The 21,542-nt window shown below is 40.1% G+C and overlaps 1 protein-coding gene across 3 annotated transcripts in view; it reads left to right on the top strand.

The window, feature by feature from the left end:
• Positions 1-21,542, top strand: part of RNF130 (ring finger protein 130) — a 137,520-nt gene that overhangs the window by 12,647 nt on the left and 103,331 nt on the right. For all 3 annotated transcript variants that reach the window (XM_086706484.1, XM_086706485.1, XM_086706477.1), the window contains exon 2: positions 20,422-20,616. In XM_086706484.1, the coding sequence (XP_086562610.1) occupies positions 20,422-20,616 (195 nt within the window). The remainder of the gene's footprint in view (positions 1-20,421; positions 20,617-21,542) is intronic.

Here is a 21,542-nt window from a genome sequence, read left to right as displayed (position 1 = left end):
GTCGTAACCTTCTGGACTTATGGATCCCCTTTAAGACTTTAATGAAGGCCATAGAGCTTTCTGCCAAAAAATAAAAATAAATAAAAAAAATTTTTAAATTATGTAAGTAATAACAAAATTTTCAGTAAGGTTTAGAAGATTCAGATACTTTTTGCAGTCCCAGGTGGTCCATAATCCCAGAGTTAAGAATCCCTGCTCTAAGTTATTGATACAAGTATTGAAGAATGTTAATGAACAGACCCTTGTAGTGTGTTGCTCAGAATCTTCTAAGATGGCATCGTTCCATTAATCAGCACTTTGGGGGTGTGGGCACTCCACAGAGTTTTCTAATTCACTTCGTTGACTTTGCCTTTGGTGCATATTTTTTAGTGTTATGATATCTTAAATGATGTAATCAAGTGTTTTGGTGGAAAAAACAAAGACATTTACTCTCTTCCTGATTTGCTAGGTCAGGAGCTATGGCAAGGAAGGAAAAGAAGTAAATCTTCCATGGCTTAGCCATAGTGTGTTAGTTTTCTGTTGCCACTGTAACCAGTTACCACAAACTAGATGGCTTAAAAAAACACAGATTTATTGGGGCGCCTGGGTGGCGCAGTCGGTTAAGCGTCCGACTTCAGCCAGGTCGCGATCTCGCGGTCCGTGAGTTCGAGCCCCGTGTCGGGCTCTGGGCTGATGGCTCAGAGCCTGGAGCCTGTTTCCGATTCCGTGTCTCCCTCTCTCTCTGCCCCTCCCCCGTTCATGCTCTGTCTCTCTCTGTCCCAAAAATAAATAAAAGTTGAAAAAAAAAATTTTAAAAAAAAAAATAAAAAAAAAAACCCACAGATTTATTGTCTTACAGTTCTGGAAGTGCAAAGCCCAAAATGGATCTCACTGGGCTACAATCAAGGCATTGGCAATCCTGCATTCCTTCCGGAGGTTCTATGGGAGAATCCATTTTCTTCACTTTCCCAGCTTCTGGAGGCTGCCTACATTCTTGCCCTTCCTCTGTCTTCAAAACCTGTAGTGAAGCATCTGCAAAGTGCTCTGTATTTGACTTCCTGCCTCTCTCTTCCACACCTAAAACCCCTCTGATTACCTTAGGCCCACCGTCACAGTCCAGGGTAATCTTTATTCTAAAGTCAGCTGAAGAGCAACCTGAATTGCCTCTTGCTGTGTAACCTAACGAATTCACAGGTCCCAGGGATTAGGATGGGGACATGCGGGGGGGTGGGGAGCATCATTCTGCCTCCCATACATAACCAGCTTGTGCCAGCACCCCATTATTACAGCTTTCTCTTCTCAGTATCTACGTTATTCCTTTAATAATAACTTCTGAAATTTTGCCAAGGATCAGCAGTTTCCTAACACGTCCATAACTTGCACAGTGCATCTTCATCACTTTGCAAACATTGGAGTGCTATTTACACAGGTTACTTTTCTAATATCGTTCTGTGATTCCTCAATGACCACCATCAGTGATGCTCTTTCTCATTTGTGTGTCACCAAACTGTGATTTATCTCGATCAGAAACCCTAAACTCAGGTGGGACAGCTGCTTCCATACTTACTCAGCAAATAATTATTAAATACCTACTGTGTGGCAGGCAGGACAGGAAGTTCCTGCATGCCGTCTGGTGGGGGAGGCAAGGTAAGTCAGCGCCTGTATATTGCATATATATTGTCTGGTGTATATTGTCTGGTGGTGCAAACAGACACTAAACAGATAATAACCCAAGTAATTGTTAATAATTCTTGGGGAGGGGTGCCTGGGTTGCTCAGTCGGTTAAGCATCTGGCTTTGGCTCAGGTCATGATCTCACAGTTCGTGGGGTTGAGCCCCACGTCAGGCTCTGTGCTGACAGCTCAGAGCCTGGAGCCTGCTTCAGATTCTATGACTCCCTCTCTCTGCCCCTCCCCCACTCATTCATATTCATTCTCTCTCTCTCTCTCTCTCTCTCTCTCTCTCTCTCTCTCTCTCTCTCAAATAAATAAAGGCTTAAATAAATTTAGTAATTTTTGGGGAAAGTACCAGGATGTCAAGAGGGCATAAACGAGAGAGCTGACCTGGTCTAGGATACTCTGAAGAAATACTAATGCTGAGACTAAAGCATGAGCAGATATTAAGATGGGCAGAGAAAGGAAGACCATTCCAGGCCAGGGAAGCCTATATGAAGACTAAACGGTACAAAAAAACCCTTAATGTGCTGGAGGAAATGAATGGAGGAATTTTGGAGGATAAGGGGGAGAGTGGTACACAGTAGAGGTGAAAAAGCGGGTCAGTACTTACTAGGCCGTGTTAGGATTTTTGACCGTGTCTCAAGAAGAATAAAACTTTTGAAGGGTTTCCTGGTTTGTTTAATGTTTAGTTATGGTAAAACACATAGAATACAAAAGTTACCATCTTAACCATTTTTAAGTGTACAGTTACATGCACTCACGTTGTTGTACAACCAGATCTCCAGAACTCTTTGTTTTGCAGTGCTGTAACTCCCTGTTTCCCCCTCCACCAGTCCCTGGCAACCACCCTTCTACTTTCTGTCTCTGAATTCGACTGCTCTAGGAATCTCAAAGAAGTGGAACCATACAGTATTTCATTTTGCGACTGACTTGTTTCACTTAGCATGATGTCCTCAAGGTCCATCCATGTTGTAGCATGAGTCAGAATTCTGTTAAAGGGTCTTAACCTGAGGAGTGAGATAACCAGATTTTTTTGAATTAACATTTTCGCTGTAACACACACAGAAAAATACGCAATCGTAAGTCTGCAGCTTGGTGAATTACCGTAGTGCACACACTGATATAACCCCAAACCTCATCAAGAAAGTGAGTATAACCAGCTTCACAGAGTTCTCCAGAAGCCCCCTTTCAGTCACTCACCTCCTCCCTCCGCCCCCAGATTTTGAACACCACAGATTATGCCTGTTTAACTTTGTGTACCTAGATCATGGTACAATTTTTGTGTATTCTTAAAAAAATTATTTTTTAATGTTTATTTATTTTAGAGACAGAACAGTAGTAGAGGAGGGGCAGAGAGAACTGGAGACAGAATCTGAAGCAGGCTGCAGGCTCTGAGCTGTCAGCACAGAGCCCAGTGCGGGGCTCGAACCCACAAACCACGAGATCATGACCTGAGCCAAAGTCGGACATTTAACCGACTGAGCCACCCAGGCGCCCCTTTCCTTGTATATTCTTGTGACTAGTTTCTTTTGCTCACATCACTGATTTGTGAGGTGAACTCATGTTGCTCTATGTAGCAGTTTTGTCAGTGACCCAGTACATGAATATATCATGGTTTATCCATTCTGTTGATGGACACCAGGTTGCCTGCTTTGTGGCTGTTACAATCACTGCTGACATAAACACCTCCTACAAGTCTGGTTACACGTGTAGCATTTTACTGGGTGTGCTTAGGAAGGGAATTACTACCTCCTGCTCAGTTTTCTTTCAGGCCCCGTTTGTCTAAGACAATTCATCATGCTTTCTCCAAAAATCTGTTCCTCCTCCGACGTTTGCTGTTTGAGTCAACAGCACCACCTTCTACCCAGTGTTATGCCAGAAACTCAGACATCTTCTTTAGACCCCCAGCCACCATACCTAATTACTTACCAACTCTTGTTGATCCAGATTCTTAAACATCTCTAAAATGTGTCCATGTCTCCCCACATCAACTGTAATCTATTCTAGTTTCTCATCTAGACTATGGCTTCCTAACATGCTTCCCTGTGTGCACAATTACCTGCTCTAACCTGTTCCCTATAGTATGGGAGCACAGACTTTCTTGGTTGTGCATATACAGGTACCCCCAATATATGTTTTATACTTATGAATGTTGTACCACATTCTTGATGTTCTTTGACATACTATCTTAAGGCCCAGCACTTGGCCTTCATTAGGCCACCTGCTGTAATAAATCTGTATTCCTAATAGTCTTCAGGTTAATTTCTAACTTTTTGGCTTTCTCTTACAAATCTGATTAGTTGGGTTTTGGAGTTTGGGGGGGGGGGTGTTTTTTGGTGTGTGTGTTTTTGGGTTTTTTGGGGGGTGGCTTTTTTCTTTCTTTCTTTCTTTTTTTTTTTTTTTTTTCGCCCTTTCAGGGTGGCTAAAAAAAGCTTGTACACCAGTAGAAATGTCAGTTCTGCCCATTGGCTTTACTTTGCAGTTTTTTTTTTTTTTAAGGCATTTGTGTTATTTGATGAGGGATGATTTATTTAAAAGTAGATGGTCTCATCTGTAAATCCACATAATGCAGCTATTTGACAATACTGTGAAAGCAAACACACATGTGAGGGGAGTCACGGCTATCCTGTTTTCATTTGTGGGATCCTACTCAGGACACCTTCGGTACCATAGGAGACACACAGCATCTGGACATGGATTGAGAAAAGCAGCCAGTGTTAATCCATAATGAAACATCGTAAAGCTTAATTTCTTATTCCCTAAAACAGGATGATTTTCTTTTGTTAACTCAAGTAAACTTAGGTCAGTAGATACAAGATCAGTACACATACAAAAAGGTAAATTGTGCTTCTCTATGCCAGGAACAATCAATTAGAAAATAATTTTTAGAAAATAGTATTTAAAATGGCATTGGCATTGAAAACTATAAAACATTGTCACAAGAAACTAAAGATCTAAATAAGTTGAAAAACATCCCATATTCATGGATCCAAAGACTTAATATTGTTCATATGGCAGTACTCCCCAGATGACCTACAGGTTCAACATAACCCTAAGAAAATACCAGGGGGATTTTTGCAGAGATTGACAAGCTGATTCCAAAATTCATGTGGACCCTGACTAGTCAACACAGTCTTGAAAAAGAACAAGATTAAAAGGATCACATTTCCTGATTTCAAAACCTAACTACAATACAGTGTAGTACTGGCATAGACCTACAGATTAGTGGAATAGAAGTGAGATCAATTGATTGTTTGCAAAGATGCCAAGACAATTCAGTGGGTGAAAAGAATAGTCTTTTCAGCAAAAGGTGCTGAGAAGACAGACTAGCCAGTATGACTGACAGGGAGAGAAAGGGAGCCAAAGAAATGTCCATTATCTTATAAGTTAAGTGGTTAGCTACCACTGACACTGCTGAGGAGAATGTTATGCCCAGGGCTGGAAAATTTCCTTTGCATTTGATGTAAAGCAAAGTGACGAGAAATTTGGAAGAAAGCAACTATATTATTGTGGGGTTTTTTTTTAAGTTTATTTATTTTAAGAGAGGGAAAGAGTACACAAGTGAGGGAGGAACAGAGAGAGAGGGAGAGAGAGAATCCCAAACAGGTTTCGTCCTGCCAGTGCCGATATGGGGCTCGAACCCACGAACCATGGGATCATGAGCCAAAATCAAGAGTCGGACGCTTAGCCAGCTGAGCCACCCAGGCACCCTGCAACTATATCATTTTTAAGTTTGCAAATCCTAGGGCAAAGAAAGCTGGGTAATTACATCTTAATGGGATGGAAGTTTTCTTGAAGAAACCAGCATGCGTGCACAAGATATATTAAACAGCAGGTTTACTGAAATGAAATGGAAGTATGTAACAGAGAAACCTGTCTTAAGAATCAGCATAGTTGCTTTCTGACAGTCTCCACACCCATTTTCAATGTCCTTTAGCCTTACTGGGATGGTCTTATTCTCAGGTTGTTCTCCTTAATAGAGGAAACAAAAGCAAAAAGGTTTTGAAAATGTTTTCATCCATTATTTTGTTGACCCTGAGCAGTAGACATACTTCTTTTGTTTCTGTCATTATTTGCAGTCTTTAACTCTGGACTTTTTAATTTTTGAAGATAATTTTCTGAGTCTGTACTGTCATCCTACATTTGCCTTTACAGCCCTTGTGTGAGGCTTTCTTAAACTTTATCTTGTGCATTCTTGCTGGTGTCTTCATTTTCTTTCTCATCAGGATGATTTGTAATTACCCAGCTATCTTTGCCCTGGGTTTTACAAACTCTGTGATAATGGGTTGCTTTCTTCCTAATTACTGGTCCCTTCACGTAATGGGTGTGTGTTAGGTTCTGGGTGGCAGTTTCCCCTGGTTCTCCCTAGCCATTATCGTGTTGGAGATGGAATGAATGCTAAGGCAGATCACGAACTTGTCAGATACTAATTTTAGCGGAACAAGATCTCTGCAGTTCTTTGGGTCGTTGGCACCCGTTTGGCCAGTTGATGTAGGTATATTGCCCCCATCAGAGTTTCTTTCCTGTGTCTTAGACACATTCTTGAGTTCTCTTCAGTTGGATTTCCCTATAGGACATCTGTTATCTTGATATAAAATAATTTGCTTCTCCTTTTTTTCCCCCTCTGAATAATAAATAATTCCTTAGTAAAATATACTTTTCTATTGTTATGGGCCAGTCTCAGGACCCACTTCAACAAGGCTCATTGATTAGTTGTTATTTAAGGTGAACTTTAAAGATTTTTCTTATTACTTATATTTATTTATGGACATCTCAGATTATGAAAACTTTAAATCTCCTGTTCCCATTTGTTTTCTCATGTGAGTAGTCTCCCACAATAGGCTTTTGTTCTTTTTTTCTCTGATTGTCCTCCATAGGGACTGTATGATTTTTTTTCGTGTTTCCTACCTCCTTCCTCAGCAGTTAGCTGTTATAGTCCATCATTTCTTTTTTTTCTATAGGGATGAGTCATTTCTTTTAACTCACATACCATTTATTCCAAGGTTAACAGAATCACACAACTAACACCTGTCAAATGTAAGGAATGGTGGGGAACTGTATGGATGAAACTTGCATAAAACAAGGACCCTAAGATGAAATGTTTTTGCTATAGGAGTTCTTTATATATCTTGCATATTAGCCCCTTATCAGATATTTTCTCCCATTCGAAAGGTTGCTTTTTCATTTTGTTGATGATGTTCCTAGCTGTGCAGCAGCTTTTTAGTTGGATGTAGTCCCACTTGTGTATGTTTGCTTTTGTCGCCTTTACTTTTGTTGTCAGATCCAAAAACTCATTGCCAAACTGATGTCAAGGAAATTACTGCCTGTGTTTTGTTCTAGTTTTATGGTTTCAGGTCGTATGTTCCAGTCTTCAATCCATTTTGAGTTGCTTTTTGTGTTTGGTATAAGATAGAGTCCAGTTTCATTCTTTCGCAAGTCACTATCCAGTTTTCCCAGCACTGTTTATCGAAGACACTGGCCCTCCCCTGTTGAACATTATAGGCTGCTTTGTTGTAAATTAATTGACCATGTATGTGTGGATTTCTGGGCTCTCTACTCGTTTCTGTTGATCTGTGTGTCTACTTTTATGCCAATACTATGCAGTTTTTATTAGTACAACTTTATAATATAGTTTGAAATTAGGAAGCATCATACTTATAGCTTTATTTGTCTTTCTCAAGATTGCTTTGGCTATTCATGGCCTTTTATGGCTCCATGCAAATTGTAGGGTTAATTCTATTTTTGTGAAAAATGCCCTTAGAATTTTGATGGAGATTGCACTGAATCTGTAGATTGCTTTGGTTACTATGGACATTTTAATGGTATTCTTCCACTCAGAATATCTTTCCATTTATTTGTTTCTTCTTTAGTTTCTTTTATCCATGTCTTATTAATTTCCAGTATATGGGTCTTTCACCTCCTTGGTTAAATTTATTCTTAGGTATTTCATTCTTTTTGATGCAATTGTGAATGGTATTGTTTTCTTAATTTCTCTTTCTAATAATTCATTATTAGTGTATAGAAACACCACAGATTTATCTGCATTGATTTTGTATACTGTGACTTTACTGAATTTATGCATTAGTTGTAATAATTTTTTGGTGGACTGTCCAGGGTTTTCTATATATAATGTCATGAGACCATATTACTTCTGGCTTTCAGATTTGGATGCCTCTTATTTTTTTCTTGTGTAGTTGCTCTGGCTAGGAGTCCTAGTACTATATTGTGAATAAAAGCAGTGAGAGTGGACATCCCCATCTTATTTCTGATCTTAAGGGAAAAGCTTTAGGCTTTTCATTGTTGAATATGATAGTAGCTATGGGCTTGTCATATATGGCCTTCATTATGTTGAAGTACATTCCCTCTATACCAATTTTGTTGAGACTTTTTATCATAGATGTTGAATTTTGTCAAATGCTTATTCTGCATCTATTGAGATGATTATATGATCCTCCATTTCATTAATGTGGGGCATCACACTGAGTTGTGGAGGTGGAACCATTATTGTATCCCTGGAATAAATCCCACTTGATCATGACATGTGTTCCTTTTAATGTATTGCTGAATCCATCATTCCTAAGTTTGAAATTATCTTCCAGATAGTCCAGTCTTTGTTAACATTGCCATTGTGTCTGATGGCACAATACTAGAAGTATTGTACCAGAAGAAAGAAGCAATAAATAAAGCAAAAAAGGGGTGCACCCACATTCTTTACTTTTTCTGCCCAAGGATTAATAATGCCTTCCAGTGTTGCTAACTTTCAGTTATAAGATGAATAAGTTCTGGGGATCTTATGCACAGCATGGTGACCATACCTAATAATACTATGGTGAATACTTGATATTTGCTGAAAAGTAGATCTTAAGTGTTTTCACCAAACACAAAAAAATTAAAAGTAACTATATGAGGTGATGGATATATGAATTAGCTTGATTGTGGTAATTATTTCTCAGTGTATAGGTATATCAGATCATCGTGTTGTACACTTTAAATATATATAGATTTTACTTACTATATCTCAGTAAAGCTGAGGGGGAAATAATGCCTTCGGATACTCCCCAGCCCTTGATGGTGTTCTTCCATCTCTCTGTGCCTCAGCAGTGTTGAGGTATAGTCAGTGGCTTTGCTCAGCCTTGGTGGGCTTTTTGGTGGCAGCCAAGAAAACTTAACACTCCATTTCATTTTGTCTCTTAATTGCCCATTTCCTTGTTTGTCAGCGGGGATTTCAGCCTGTGTGTTTAGGTAAATGATGATGCTGTTAGGAATTCCTGGGAAGATCACATTTGAGGGGGGAAGATAATGAGTTTGAGATACTCAGTATTCATGGAGAAATGTCTAGCAAGCCATTCAAAATGACAGAATAAAGCATAAGAGAGGGGTTAGATTTGGACGGTACCCGTGTACACGTGATGGTTGAAGCCATGGGAGTGGATGATATTGCCCCGCTGAGAAAAGAGGGCCTAGGGCTGATTCTTGGTGAAACACCTCCAGCTAAGAGACTAGCAGTGGAAAAATGAGAAAGAGTAGGCAGCGAGGTAAGAGGAAAGTGTGATGGATAGGAGTAAAAAAAGAGAGCCTCGAAAAGACTTGTGCTCAATACTATAATGCTTCTGTGAAATGGGGAGTGACGTAGATTAAATAGTTTACATGTCTTTTATACTGTAGTACCACATCTGTGTGAAGATCTAGCCGCAATTTTTAGTTATTTCGATTTGTAGCATCTCTCTTCCATGAAGTATTTGTTGTATCAGTTGTAATAGAAATTATTTTTGAATATAACTTTGCAGGTAAAGTGATTGGTATTAGCCATCATTTAAAATTACTCCTAAGATGCTTTTTATTATGTCATGGAGAACATCCAGCAGATATATTTAAGTTGTGAGGATGTGAAAAATAATCAAAATCCATTTGAGATATACAGTAACTAAGTATAGAAGACAAACGATAATGGATAGCTATTGACAATTAAACTTGCTGACAGTTCAACTATGTATGACCCTTCTTGCAATGTTGATTGATATATCCAGCACTCTAGGTGTACAGAAGATAGCTCGTTGTTGCCGCCTTCTTATGACTTGTTGTAAAAATTTGTTTCTTTAGAGTAAATATAACCAAAGTAAAACTTGCCAATTAGAAGAAAAATAAGAAACGCGTTTATTTTATTTTTTAAAGATACTAGATTTGAAAGTAAAAAGTAGACACAATAACAGTTGAGAACCTATACAATTAAAAATTTTTTTAGCTCCTCAACATAAGAAGCAGGAGACAATGGAATAATATCTTCAAAGTGCTGAGAGAAAAGTAACTATCTAGAAATTTTTACCAATTAAACTGTCATTCAAAAATGGGATCATATGAAAGATGTTTTCAGATCTTAAAAGACAGGTTTACTTGAAAACCTGACTTTATCTTTAACAGATCCTCAATAAAAGAATATCAAAAGGATGTGTTCTTACTATTCTAATAAGGAAGAAGGAAATGAAACACACAAGGAATAAGTGAGATGTGAGGAGGACTGTGATGGTTAATTTTAAGTGTTACTTTACTGGGCCACGGGGATGCCCAGATAATTTGGTCAAACATTCTGGGTGTTTCTATGAGGGTGTTTTTAGATGAGATTAATTAACATTTAAGTTGGTAGACTGAATAAAACAGATCAAAGCAGATTTGATGCCCTCCAGTGTGGGTGGGCCTCATCCAGTCAGTTGAAGGCCTGAATGAAACAAAAGGGTTTATTTTCCTTCCAGTAAGAGAGGATTCCTCTTGCCTGACTACTTTCAAATTGGGGACTTGGCTTTTTCCTGCCTTTGGACTCAAACCGAAACATTACCTCTCCCTGGGTCTCAAGCTGCTTGACTTTGAACTGAAACCACATCATCACATCCACTCTCTAGCTTGCTGACTTACCCCGCAGATCTTAGAGGACTTGTCAGCCTCCATAATCACATGAGCTAATTCCTTATAATAAATCTCTTTACAAACACACACACATATCTTACTGGTCTGTTTCTCTGGAGATCCCAAACTAACATAAAGGCTGACAAGTATCTGTAGGTAACATTTAATAAGCATTGACTGTATGAAACTTTAAATATTAGGGGTGGGATAATTAAAGCAAGGTAGAATTGGATGCTGGGTAATTACTCATAAGATGAAATGGGGTGGTTGGAGCTGCATTCTGTAGTAGGTTGAATGGTGGCCTCCCAGAAGAGTTGTCCATGCCCCCGAACCTGTGAGTGTAGAAACCTTATTTGGAAAAATTACATTTGCAGATGTAATTAAATTAAGATCTTGAGATGAGAGCATCCTGCATCACCCAGGTGGGCCTTAAGTCCAACAATAAGTATCTTTAGGGACAGAAATGAAGACACCATCACAGTAGAAAAGGCCATGTGAAGACAGGCAGAGATTGGAATAATGCGGCTACAAGCCAGAGTCACCCAGGGCCACCAGAAGCTGGGAGAGGCAAGGAAGGTTCTCCGCTAAAGCCCTCGGAGGGAACATGATCCTGCCAGAACCCTGATTTCAGACTTCTGTCCTTCACAACTGTACGAGAATAAATTTCTGCTGTGTAAGCCACCAATTTTGTAGGACTTGGTTGTGGTAGCCCTATGAGATTGTTATTCAGGAAGAAAATAGAGATATTGGTTAAATATAAACTCTTTATCAGGTGTACAAGTTAACATTTTAAGAGTGACCTCTAAAAAGTAGAACTTGAGGGGAGCGCCTGGGTGGCTCAGTTGGTTAATTGTCCGACTCTTGATTTTGGTTCAGGTCACGATCTCAGGATTGCTGGGTTCAAGCCCCATGTCGGGCTCTGTGCAGACAGTGCAGAGCCTGCTTGGGATTCTATCTCTCTGTCTTCCACCCTCCCTCTCCCTCCCCGTTTCTCTCTTTCTCTTTTAAAAATAAACAAAAACTTTTTAAAAAATAAAAAGCAAAACTTGAATATATAAATGGAGGAAAAGAGGAGGAGCAGAGAAAACATGATCAGTGCATTCAGAAGTAGAGGGGAAAGTATAAAAAAAACTTAGGAATAACAGGATAAATGAGAACAAAGTAAAGTAATAGAAACGGATCCAAGTATATCATATAAGTAATATGAATTCACTAAACTTGGCAGCTGAGAGTCCTTTTGCAGCCTAGTGAAAAAGAAAACCTTAGGCTGTGGTAAGTGCAAAAGTAAGTAGGATTAAAGGAAACCAAGTCTCCTGAAACAGTACCGGTATTCAAAATATTTGTGTGTCCTTATGATCATATTAAGTAACGGATCTAGTGTTGGGTCTGATCATTTTGATTACTATGTTGGGTCTACTAAGTTTAATCTCTACTATGTTTTTGCCATATCTGCAGTAACTAATGTAATTGCTGTTAGTTACAGTTAACAGATGTTTTCTTGTCTACATTCATAGATGAAGAAAACGCTAGATTTCATTCCAAGTGTAGCAAAAATAAAGATGATTTTCCTTCATTCGCATTCCATCAGCCTTTTGCGTTCTGCCCACGTGGATCCTTGTCAAGAATCCTTGCTCGACATGTTAGTCTTCCAACAAAGTTCTCCTTTCCCAGATGGATACCACATCCCTTGAGTGAGGGAAAGTGACAAAGGACTGACCTCCTGGCTGCCTCCCTGTGGCAAAGGACTTTCCCAGGGAAGCCTTCTCCTTAGGTTCAGACTTCTTCTTGGTGGGCTTGAGTAGCCAGGCGTGGATCCTGGTGAACTAAGAGAGCCCCTCAGCAGGGATAAAGCCCCAATCTCAACCACTGCTACTTGACATACACAAGAAGTGTGAATGCTTCAAGCAACAAATGCCTTTTTACACTGCATACAAATAGTGTTCTGTGTCAGAACTGGAAGCTCAAAGCTAGGGCCACTTTGAGGGATTCAACACATAACAGTGTTAGGAGGCATCTTGTTCCTTTTGATCCCTCCCCTTTGCCATCTTAGCTTTAACTTGGTCCTAAGATTGTTCCCTCTTTGTCATAAAATGACTGCCAGCAACAGCTAGAGCCACGTTTCCTTATTCACATCCCATGGGAAACAGAGAAAAGGCCTCTCCTCAAATGTAGTTAAGTTCTTCACTTCTCTGTGGCTCATCTTAGACTGCGTGTCAACTTCCCTCCCCCTGGAGCTGGAGCCCAGGTAGATGTTACTGAAAGCATATGGCTCGGTTAGAGGTGATCTGTAGATGCTCCAATTAAAAAAGGTTTCTGTTTTTGTTTGGGGGGGGGGGGGGCAACTAACAGAATGTACTTTGGACCCCAGGACGATCCCATGGTCCTGCCTGGAAGTGAGGCAGAGTAACCTGGAAACAAACAAATCAGACAGTGACAGACTGTCCACCTGCCTACAGAGACTCCCTCCCGCGTCTCCCTCCATGGGAGCCAGTGGAGACCTTCAAGAATGCCTATTAGCTCATTTTTTTAAGTTTTTTTTTTATTTTGAGAGAGAGAGAGAGAGAACACAGAAGCAGGGGAGGGGCAGAGAAAAAAGGAGAGCGAGAATCCCAAGCAGGCTCCATGCTGTCAGTGCAAAGCCTGACACAGGGCTCAAACTCAGGAACCTCGAGATCATGACCTGAGCCGATGTCAAGAATCAGACAGTTAACCCACTGAGCCACACACGTGCCCCACACACGTCTGTTAAATGCTCATTAAATTCGAGGCCAGTTTCTGCTTGGAATGGGAGGGGAATAGATCCCTTCCCTGTGTATAATTTTCCATATTTCTCTCCTGATTCTTAGCATGCTGTTGGCCTGATTTAGTTTATATGCTGGAAACTGTGAATTTATATAAGTAAAAAGTGAAAAATAGTTTCTCAGGAAAGGGCTGATTAGAAGAAGATGTTAGTAAACATCCTTGTTCCAGTAAGAAAAAAGTGTACCATCAGTGTAGAAAGAACCTCTAGCCCTTGCGGGGGAGAGGGGAGTCCTAGACCTACATCCAAGTGGTGTGAGTGCTCAGGAGTGTCCACACTGCAGGTGCAGGTGTAGGGAGAGGAGTGAGGAAAGAAGACCAGGAAGGAAGGCTGTGAAAGAGGAGGAGGAGGGCCCTGGGAGCCAGGGCAGGAGAGCGCTCAGCTGAGCTAGATGTTACTGAGAGTCCGTTTGGAGGAGGGCACAGTGTCCCAAGATAGCAGTGCTGAGGTTATTGGTACCCTTCAGGGCACTTCTCATGGAGTGGCTGGATGAAATGTAATGAGGAATGAGTAGACACTGAGGAGGTGGGAACAGCAGGACAGGCAGCTCTTGACAGCAGTGGCAGCAAATGGGGGTCTTTCAAGAGGTCTGTTTTCTTCTTTATTTTTAAAATGGAAGGGACCAACCAGCAGGTGTAATTGAGAAGAAAAAGAAAACAGGGAATAATCATTAATGTAAGGCTCCTGAGAAATCAAGAAAGTCTAGGGTCCAGATAATTTTTCCCGGCCATTGTGATAACACATCCTACCAGAAAAGAAAAACACTAACAGAACCGCAAGGGGGTGGGGGGAGGGGATAAGAAAATTAGAGTGGATGCAAGGTTTAGAGAAAACACTGAAACGTACAAGTGAGTTAACAGGAAACTAAGACAAAAGGAAAAGCAAAACATTTCAACGAGACCAAACAACCACTGAAGATCAGTAATGAAAAGATGCTAGATTTAAGTGGAAGTATAGAAATCGTAAGAAAGTAAGTTATATCCATGGAAATGGATGAAGGAATGGAAGCGAGACACTTAAATCCAGTAGCTGAACATTAAAAGTTGAGAAACCAGAAGCACAAATAAAGAATTACATGTTATTCTTTGAATCATAAAATTAGAATTTAACAGGGGGAAATAAGGAAAGACAGGGTAAGAAGTGGGAAATCTGAAGATTAAAGAGATTATAATCTAATGTGGAAATAGGAAACAACCAGAACATACCTGGCCATGGAAACATCTGTATCTAGGGTAACTAATTAGGCTGATTTTTATTTTTACTTCTTTTGCAGGAAGCAGCTGATTGAACATTACACCAGTCAGAACACATGAAACTGCGGTTCCTGGCACAAACTTGTTCTTTGTATCAGTTCTTGCTCAATCTCCCTTTGTCGTTCCTCCATTTCTGCCTTCACCTAGGAGGGTAAATGTCTGCTCTGTGCCAGACATACTAGAGGAGATGCTAAATCTCATCCTGTAGGAGATACTCAGGATAAACAGCCAGCCACTGGTACAGTAGGATATATGTCCTCTCGGGATGCCATGGAAACACAAATAAAGCACCCAACTCAGCCTTAGGAGGCCGGGAGGCAGTTCCGGAGGAGGAACTTCAGCAGAATCCTGAGGTTAGGAGGTCGTCAGCAAGGAAGTGGTGGGATTGGCATTTCAGACAGAGGAAACCAGACACGCAGGCTCTGAGAGCATGAAGCGCACCGGGGTAACTGTGCTGTGCACCCTCCGTCACGTGCCCCAGCCCCGCCTGACTCTTAACCACAGCAGCAGGTTGGTGGTCATCAGGCTTGGGAGGAAGCATTACCCCCACACCATAACGTGATGACCACTCTGTCCTAGATGGGGTGTTTGCATTTTCAGTAGACAAGGTCTTACTGAATCAAATGAACCAGGCTTCCTGGGGAAGAGAGATTTTATTTGTTTATTTATTTATTTACTTACTTACTTATTCACAGAACCCTTTAAATATTTACATACTCTGTGCCAGAATATTCTTCCTCTTTTCCTGTTTCAGACAGGGTCCTCTTTTCAGAATATCTGAGGTTTGTATAGTATGGTCACTTCGGTTATGTATCATCTTGCTTGATTTTTGGGAGAGTTCAGAAGAAGGGCTTATGTCTTTTCTGTTCTTCTGCCAGTCACTCCTGCACCCCTTGTTTCTGCTTAGCAGTTTTCCAGGTTTCCATTCAGGCTCCAACTACCTCGAAACCTTTACCGTCATGTTGCTCTTTACCTTTCCTGGATTTCTAAGCACCTTCATGCTGCTACTTTATACTACCAACCAGTATTGTTGATATTTCTGTGCCAGGCATGCCTCCCCGGTACCTTTAGAGGTTCCTGTAAATTCAAGACTAAAGTGTTTGGTTCTGTCACATTTCTCTTTTTTACTTAACTATGTTGCTGAGCATTTAAGTTATTGTTCGTTGAGGTGAGGATTCCATGATTGTTCCTGTCAATAATTATTTGGTTTTTGTGAAGGAATAAAGAAAAGTCTCATTATTGTTTCTGGATGCAACAGGAAAGATCATACAAAAAAAAACCTGAAGTTCCATTTCTCTGTAATATAACATTTTTTCAGGTTTATTGAAGTATGACTGACAAAATTGTAAGATACTGTAATACTGTATTTTATATTCTCTGTAATTTCACATTTTCATGATACCTTCCTAAAAGTTTTTCCTGACACGATAACTAATAAATGCAAAGAAGTCGGAGGTGAAGTCTTCTTGTAAATTTGGCAGTTTTAAAAAAAAAGAAAGAAAATGATTTTGAATTTGTGCAAATTGCTATTGATAAATTTTAATGGTGCCTAATTGCATAGATATTTTATGCCATACTATGTCTTCACTTAATAAATTGCTTCAAGTATAAACAACAACTGGTATTAAATTGTGAAGTAGGGCCACTTAACCAGTGAGTCCTCAGTCCTGGGAAGATGTTCTAGAGCTGTTAACATTTTCACTGTTGAAGTTATTTTGTAATTACAAGAAGGAATAAATAGATAAAATAAGCATGCTACAGTATTAAGTGATTATGAAAACCTCTTAACCTTCTTCTTCTGAATAATGAAAACTCCTTCCTTGAACAGGAACTTGAATATTTAATTCTTGCTTATTGTTGCATATTCTTGCTGATGTAAATGTTTTCAGAGCCTTTTATGGATGATGGTTTGGGTGAATTTAGAGAACAAGGACATTCTTTTGCTCATACAGTCTGTGTTGGACTTTGTTTGGATTGTGAAGTTGTTGGTAGAATCTCTTCTTAGTGGGGATTCCTTAAGAGAATTTTAAAGTTCTCCTTCAGTATGTTTGCTAGATTTTGCTTTGTGGCTGCACCCTTTCCTCTGTCTTTTCAGCCTTGGAAATGGTGACTGTTATTGAAATGCTGATTTTTTTTTTTTTTTTTTTTTGAGAGAGCAGGAGAGGGGGAGAGGGAGAGAGAGAGAGAGAGAGAGAGAGAATGAATCCCAATCAGGCTCCATGCTCAGCAAAGATCCCAAGGTGGGGCTTTATACCACAACCCTGGGATCATGACCTGAGCCAAGAGTCAGATGCCCAACCACCAATTGAGCCACCTAGGTGCCCCGAAGTGCTAATCTTCTAAGCAGACAGTGATGCTGTCAGCACAAAGGGGAGAGAGAATGAGACTTGGGAACAGGAGCTGTTATGAGCCAGGGATGTGGGGCAGACATGTGCTGCTAAGCTGTTTGGATTTCACACACATTGGCACAGAAAATCCCCATGGCACCAAACTGGTGGAACACTAGGACCAGATAGGATGACACCCATAAAACTAAAGGAATTTTTTCAGTACTTAAGAATAGAGGAATTAGTATAGCCTTTTTCACATACATAACTCTTGTGAGACTAAAATTTTATTTTATTTTATTTTTTTGTGAGATTAAAATTTTTTAACTCAATCTTTGTAAATAAGTAAAAGTTGAAGATGAGGGGCGCCTGGGTGGCTCAGTCGGTTAGGCGTCTGGCTTCGGCTCACGTCGTGATCTCGCGGTTTGTGAGTTCGAGCCCCGCGTCGAGCTCTGTGCTGACAGCTCAGAGCCGGGAGCCTGCTTCAGATTCTGTGTCTCCCTCTCTCTCTCTGCCCCTCCCCCGCTCATACTCTGTCTCTCTGTCTCTCAAAAATAAATAAACATTAAAAAAAAAAAGTTGAAGATGAGATCATTGAACCTGGGACAGTTGCTCAGCTAGTAAGTAAGCTGATCTAGAATGTGGACCCCACATCTTGCTGATTTCACGACCATCTTGTGTCTTCCTTGTTCCACTGTGAATACGTGTACAATCATAGGGAAGATGGGATAAGCCACAGAAAAGTGAATATTTTGCTGAAGACGGGAATACAGATCTTTTTAGCTATTCCTGATTCTGCACTTCTTTCCAGGGTTTGTGCAGCAGCATGTCTTGAAGCATTATAAATGAAACACTTAAAACCAGGTCTGTTATTGCTCTCTATTTGGATATAGTGTTGGAAGTTATCCCAAGACAGTGAGGTTATCATGGTTATCATAACACATAGCCTAAATGCTTGTGTTTTAAGGCCACATCCTTATCTGGGAAACAGATACCACTGTGGGTAAACAGTCTGTTTCAGGATTTCAGAGTTTCACGATGCCTTGACTGTGCCTTTCAATAGTTAACTACTAAAATTGTGATACAGGCTCTTTTGCATCCACTTAATTTGAGAAAGGACTAAAGTTTCTGAGTACAGAAATTGTCTAAGCAGAAGGGTGGTAGTTGTCAACGATATATATCATGACATCATGAAATCATTGATCTCTCACTGTATTAGGACACCTTTGGTAGCAAGTACACTTTCACTGCGATCCTTCACCATGATAATAAGAGACTTTCAGGAAAGATATTCTGTAAACAGGAATGACAGGTGTACCATTTCTCTGAAGTTAGTGACACCTCTACATTTTACAGCTCAGTGTAAATGTTTCATTTCTTTTGCTAAGTAGTGTGCTTCTGGGGTGTAGAAAGCAAATATTTCCCCACTGTGTCATCTTTTCATACAGTTTATTACTGGTTAATACTGAGTTAATAGTTTTATTACTTATTGGCTTTTAGTGTTACCCTTTTGTCATCTCCCCGCCAGCCAGTGCAATACTGATAGTGACTGACTCCAAGAGGCCTAGGGCCTGCCATCCTCTGGCACTGCATGTGGTGGTCTGCAAACTTTACCTTGTGACTTCTTTCCCCTCTCTGGACCACTCTTCCCTTTCACTGTAACCTATTAGAAATGTGAGGATGGGTAGTGGGAAAAGCAGCCAGGGGTGGCTTCTTAAGATTTGCAAAGGGTGGCAGAGCTCTGATGACCAAATTGTGGAGCTCAGTCTGACACGTTCCAGTGTACTTCCAGGTATCTGAAACAAACTCTTCCCCCAAATCCACAACAATGGCCATGTAATTATAATTAATTAGTCCCAAGTAGTCTTGGTGTCTTCATGTATCTTGTTGGATGGGTGGAGGTAGTAAAGTTAATACAGTAAAACCTTGGTTTGCGAGCATAATTCGTTCTGGAAATGTGCTTGTAGTCCAAAGCACTTGCATATCAAAGCGAATTTCCCCATAAGAAATCATGGAAACTCAGATGATTTGCTCCACAACCTAAAAATACTCATATGAAAAATTATTATAGTGCTGTAATATAATGTAAAATAATAAAGAAAATACAAAGTATAAAGAAAAATACATAAATTAACCTGCACTTACCTTTGAAAACCTTCGTGGCTGGTGTGAGGGAGATGAGAGAGGAGGGTTTATTATGTAGGGTGACTTTCACTATCACTCACGGAATCAGTGCTATCTGTTGGCTCAATGGAATCTTTCTGCATGGGAGCCATTGTATATGCTTGCACGGATGCTGACTACAAGTACAGTATTAATAAACTCTTGTCATGTACTGTATTTAATCTAACTGGCAATAAGGCAGCAGAAGAAAGGGTCTATATTTGCAGGCAGCCTGACCTAGAATGAAGCAAAGCATTCCTAAGCTTGCTCTTGTATGGAAAAGCAAAGGACTGTCCATAGGTACTTCCTTTGAAGTGACAAAAAATACACTAGGGCCAGTTGTGGGCACCTTCTAACATTCTGAAAAATCACTGATACTTGCCAAACACCGTGGCCTGAGACTGAGCATCCGAGCATGGGAGACCATCACCCATAATCCCTCAGAGCGAGAAAGAGAGAGAAAGAGAGAGAAGAACCAATGGCTCAGGTGTGATCATGTGATATTCAGTGTCATGTACTACTCGTTGTGCAAGACATCACCCATTTATCCAGTTAAAATTTATTAGAAATGTTTGCTCATCTTGTGGAACACTCACAGAACAACTTACAATCCAAGGTTTTACTGTATATATATCTTAGTATGGAATTGTAATTTTTACCAGTAAATGTAAGAGGAATAATCTATTCTAGTTTCTAGTTTCATATTATTTTCAAATACAAGCCAAAACTTACTTTTTCTAATTTCCTTAGACACTTATTAAGAAATTTGTTCAAACATGTTTGAATTTTCAACAAGACCACTTGGTAACTGAAACAAAGTTCAGTTTGGCCTCATTTACCTCAAGCAAAATCAGTCTCTCTCTCTCTGCGGCGTGGAGGTGGTGTGGGGGGAGAGGGTGTAGGGGAGGGGGTGTGGAGTGAAGAGTAGATGTGACGAAAGCAGAATTCGGGTAGATTAGTCACCTTGGTGTTCGGATTTCTGTGTCTGCTTTTTCTTCCTCCTCTCTTCACCAGCCTACCCTGGGCGTTATCAGTCTTTTTTACCTTTGTCAGTCTCTGAAGTTACACAGAATTTTTCAGGGTTTTAATTTGCACCACGGTTAACATCTCAATGGAGCATCTTTCTCCTTGTACAGATACGGATGCAGGTTCATTGTATTGTCCTTCATGGCTATATTCATAGCTCTGTTGACAGTGAGCTGCTTGAAGTGCCTTGGGTATCCAGAAGATTTGGGGGAACAGTTGAGCACTTTGATAAAGATCGATTTTATTTATCCTTACTTGAGAAAAAAATTAATGGTTTTTTTTTTTTCCTTTTCTGTTTAGTTGCTGATCATCTGGGCTGTGATCCTCAAACACGGTTCTTTGTCCCTCCTAATATCAAACAGTGGATTGCCTTGCTGCAGAGGGGAAATTGCACATTTAAAGAGAAAATATCACGGGCTGCTTTCCACAATGCAGTGGCCGTGGTCATCTACAATAATAAATCCAAAGAGGAGCCTGTTACCATGACTCATCCAGGTAAACAAAACCGGGGGGGTGTGAGTTTTGTTTTTCCTTCTAGATATTAGTGCGTTGTGGGTAAGCATTCTACCACCGCTGAATCCACATCATTTACAACATCATTCTATGGTTATATTCATTTTTTTATGTTCATTTTTGGTATTATTGTTTGTTTATTGAGATGCATGTCTTTTTCCTTTAGTTGAATCCTTTTCTTAAATAATGACAACAGAGTCTGTAAAACTTGCACTTACTACGTAACTGGTTGTGACTAAATTCTTAGTCATTTTACATTTCTACATTCCACTTGATAATTTTGAAAAATAACATGTATTCTATTCAGAATCACTTGTCCAGGTTATGTCATGGACTCCCAAGGATTACCTCTTCGAGAAGGATGCATTTTATCTTACCAGGATAAATGTTGAGACTGATTCAGCGATTAGCATTACTACAGTAGAAACGGTGTTTCTTCATTTCTAATGTAACTGCTTTAATAACAGTAGTTGCAATTTATTGAGCACTTACTATACATATGCCAGGCAGTGGACTATAAGCTTTGGGGGGCGGGGGGATGTTTTATAATAGACTTTATTCTTTACAGCAGTTTTGTGTTCCCAGCAAAATTGAGTGGAAAGTACAGAGATTTCCCACACAGCCCCACATGTAAAGAGCCTCCCCCACTTTCGACACCCCAGCCAGAACAGTACATTCATTACAGTCAGTGAGCCTGCATTGACTTCTTATAATCACCCACAGTTCCTGGTTTACTTTGGGGGTCACTTCGGCTGTTCTCCATTCTGTGGGTTTGGACAGATATGACATGAATCCATCATTATGGTATCATACAGAGTATTTTCACTTCCCTAAAGATCCTCTGTGCTCTCCCTATTCATCCTTCCCCCCCATCCTCCTACTTCCCCACCCCTGGAAACCACTGTTTT

The sequence above is a fragment of the Puma concolor genome, chromosome A1, assembly GCF_028749965.1.
Source record: "Puma concolor isolate L17-30 chromosome A1, mPumCon1.1.hap2, whole genome shotgun sequence".
Lineage (NCBI taxonomy): Eukaryota > Metazoa > Chordata > Mammalia > Carnivora > Felidae > Puma > Puma concolor.
This window is presented reverse-complemented; position numbering and strand designations above follow the sequence as displayed.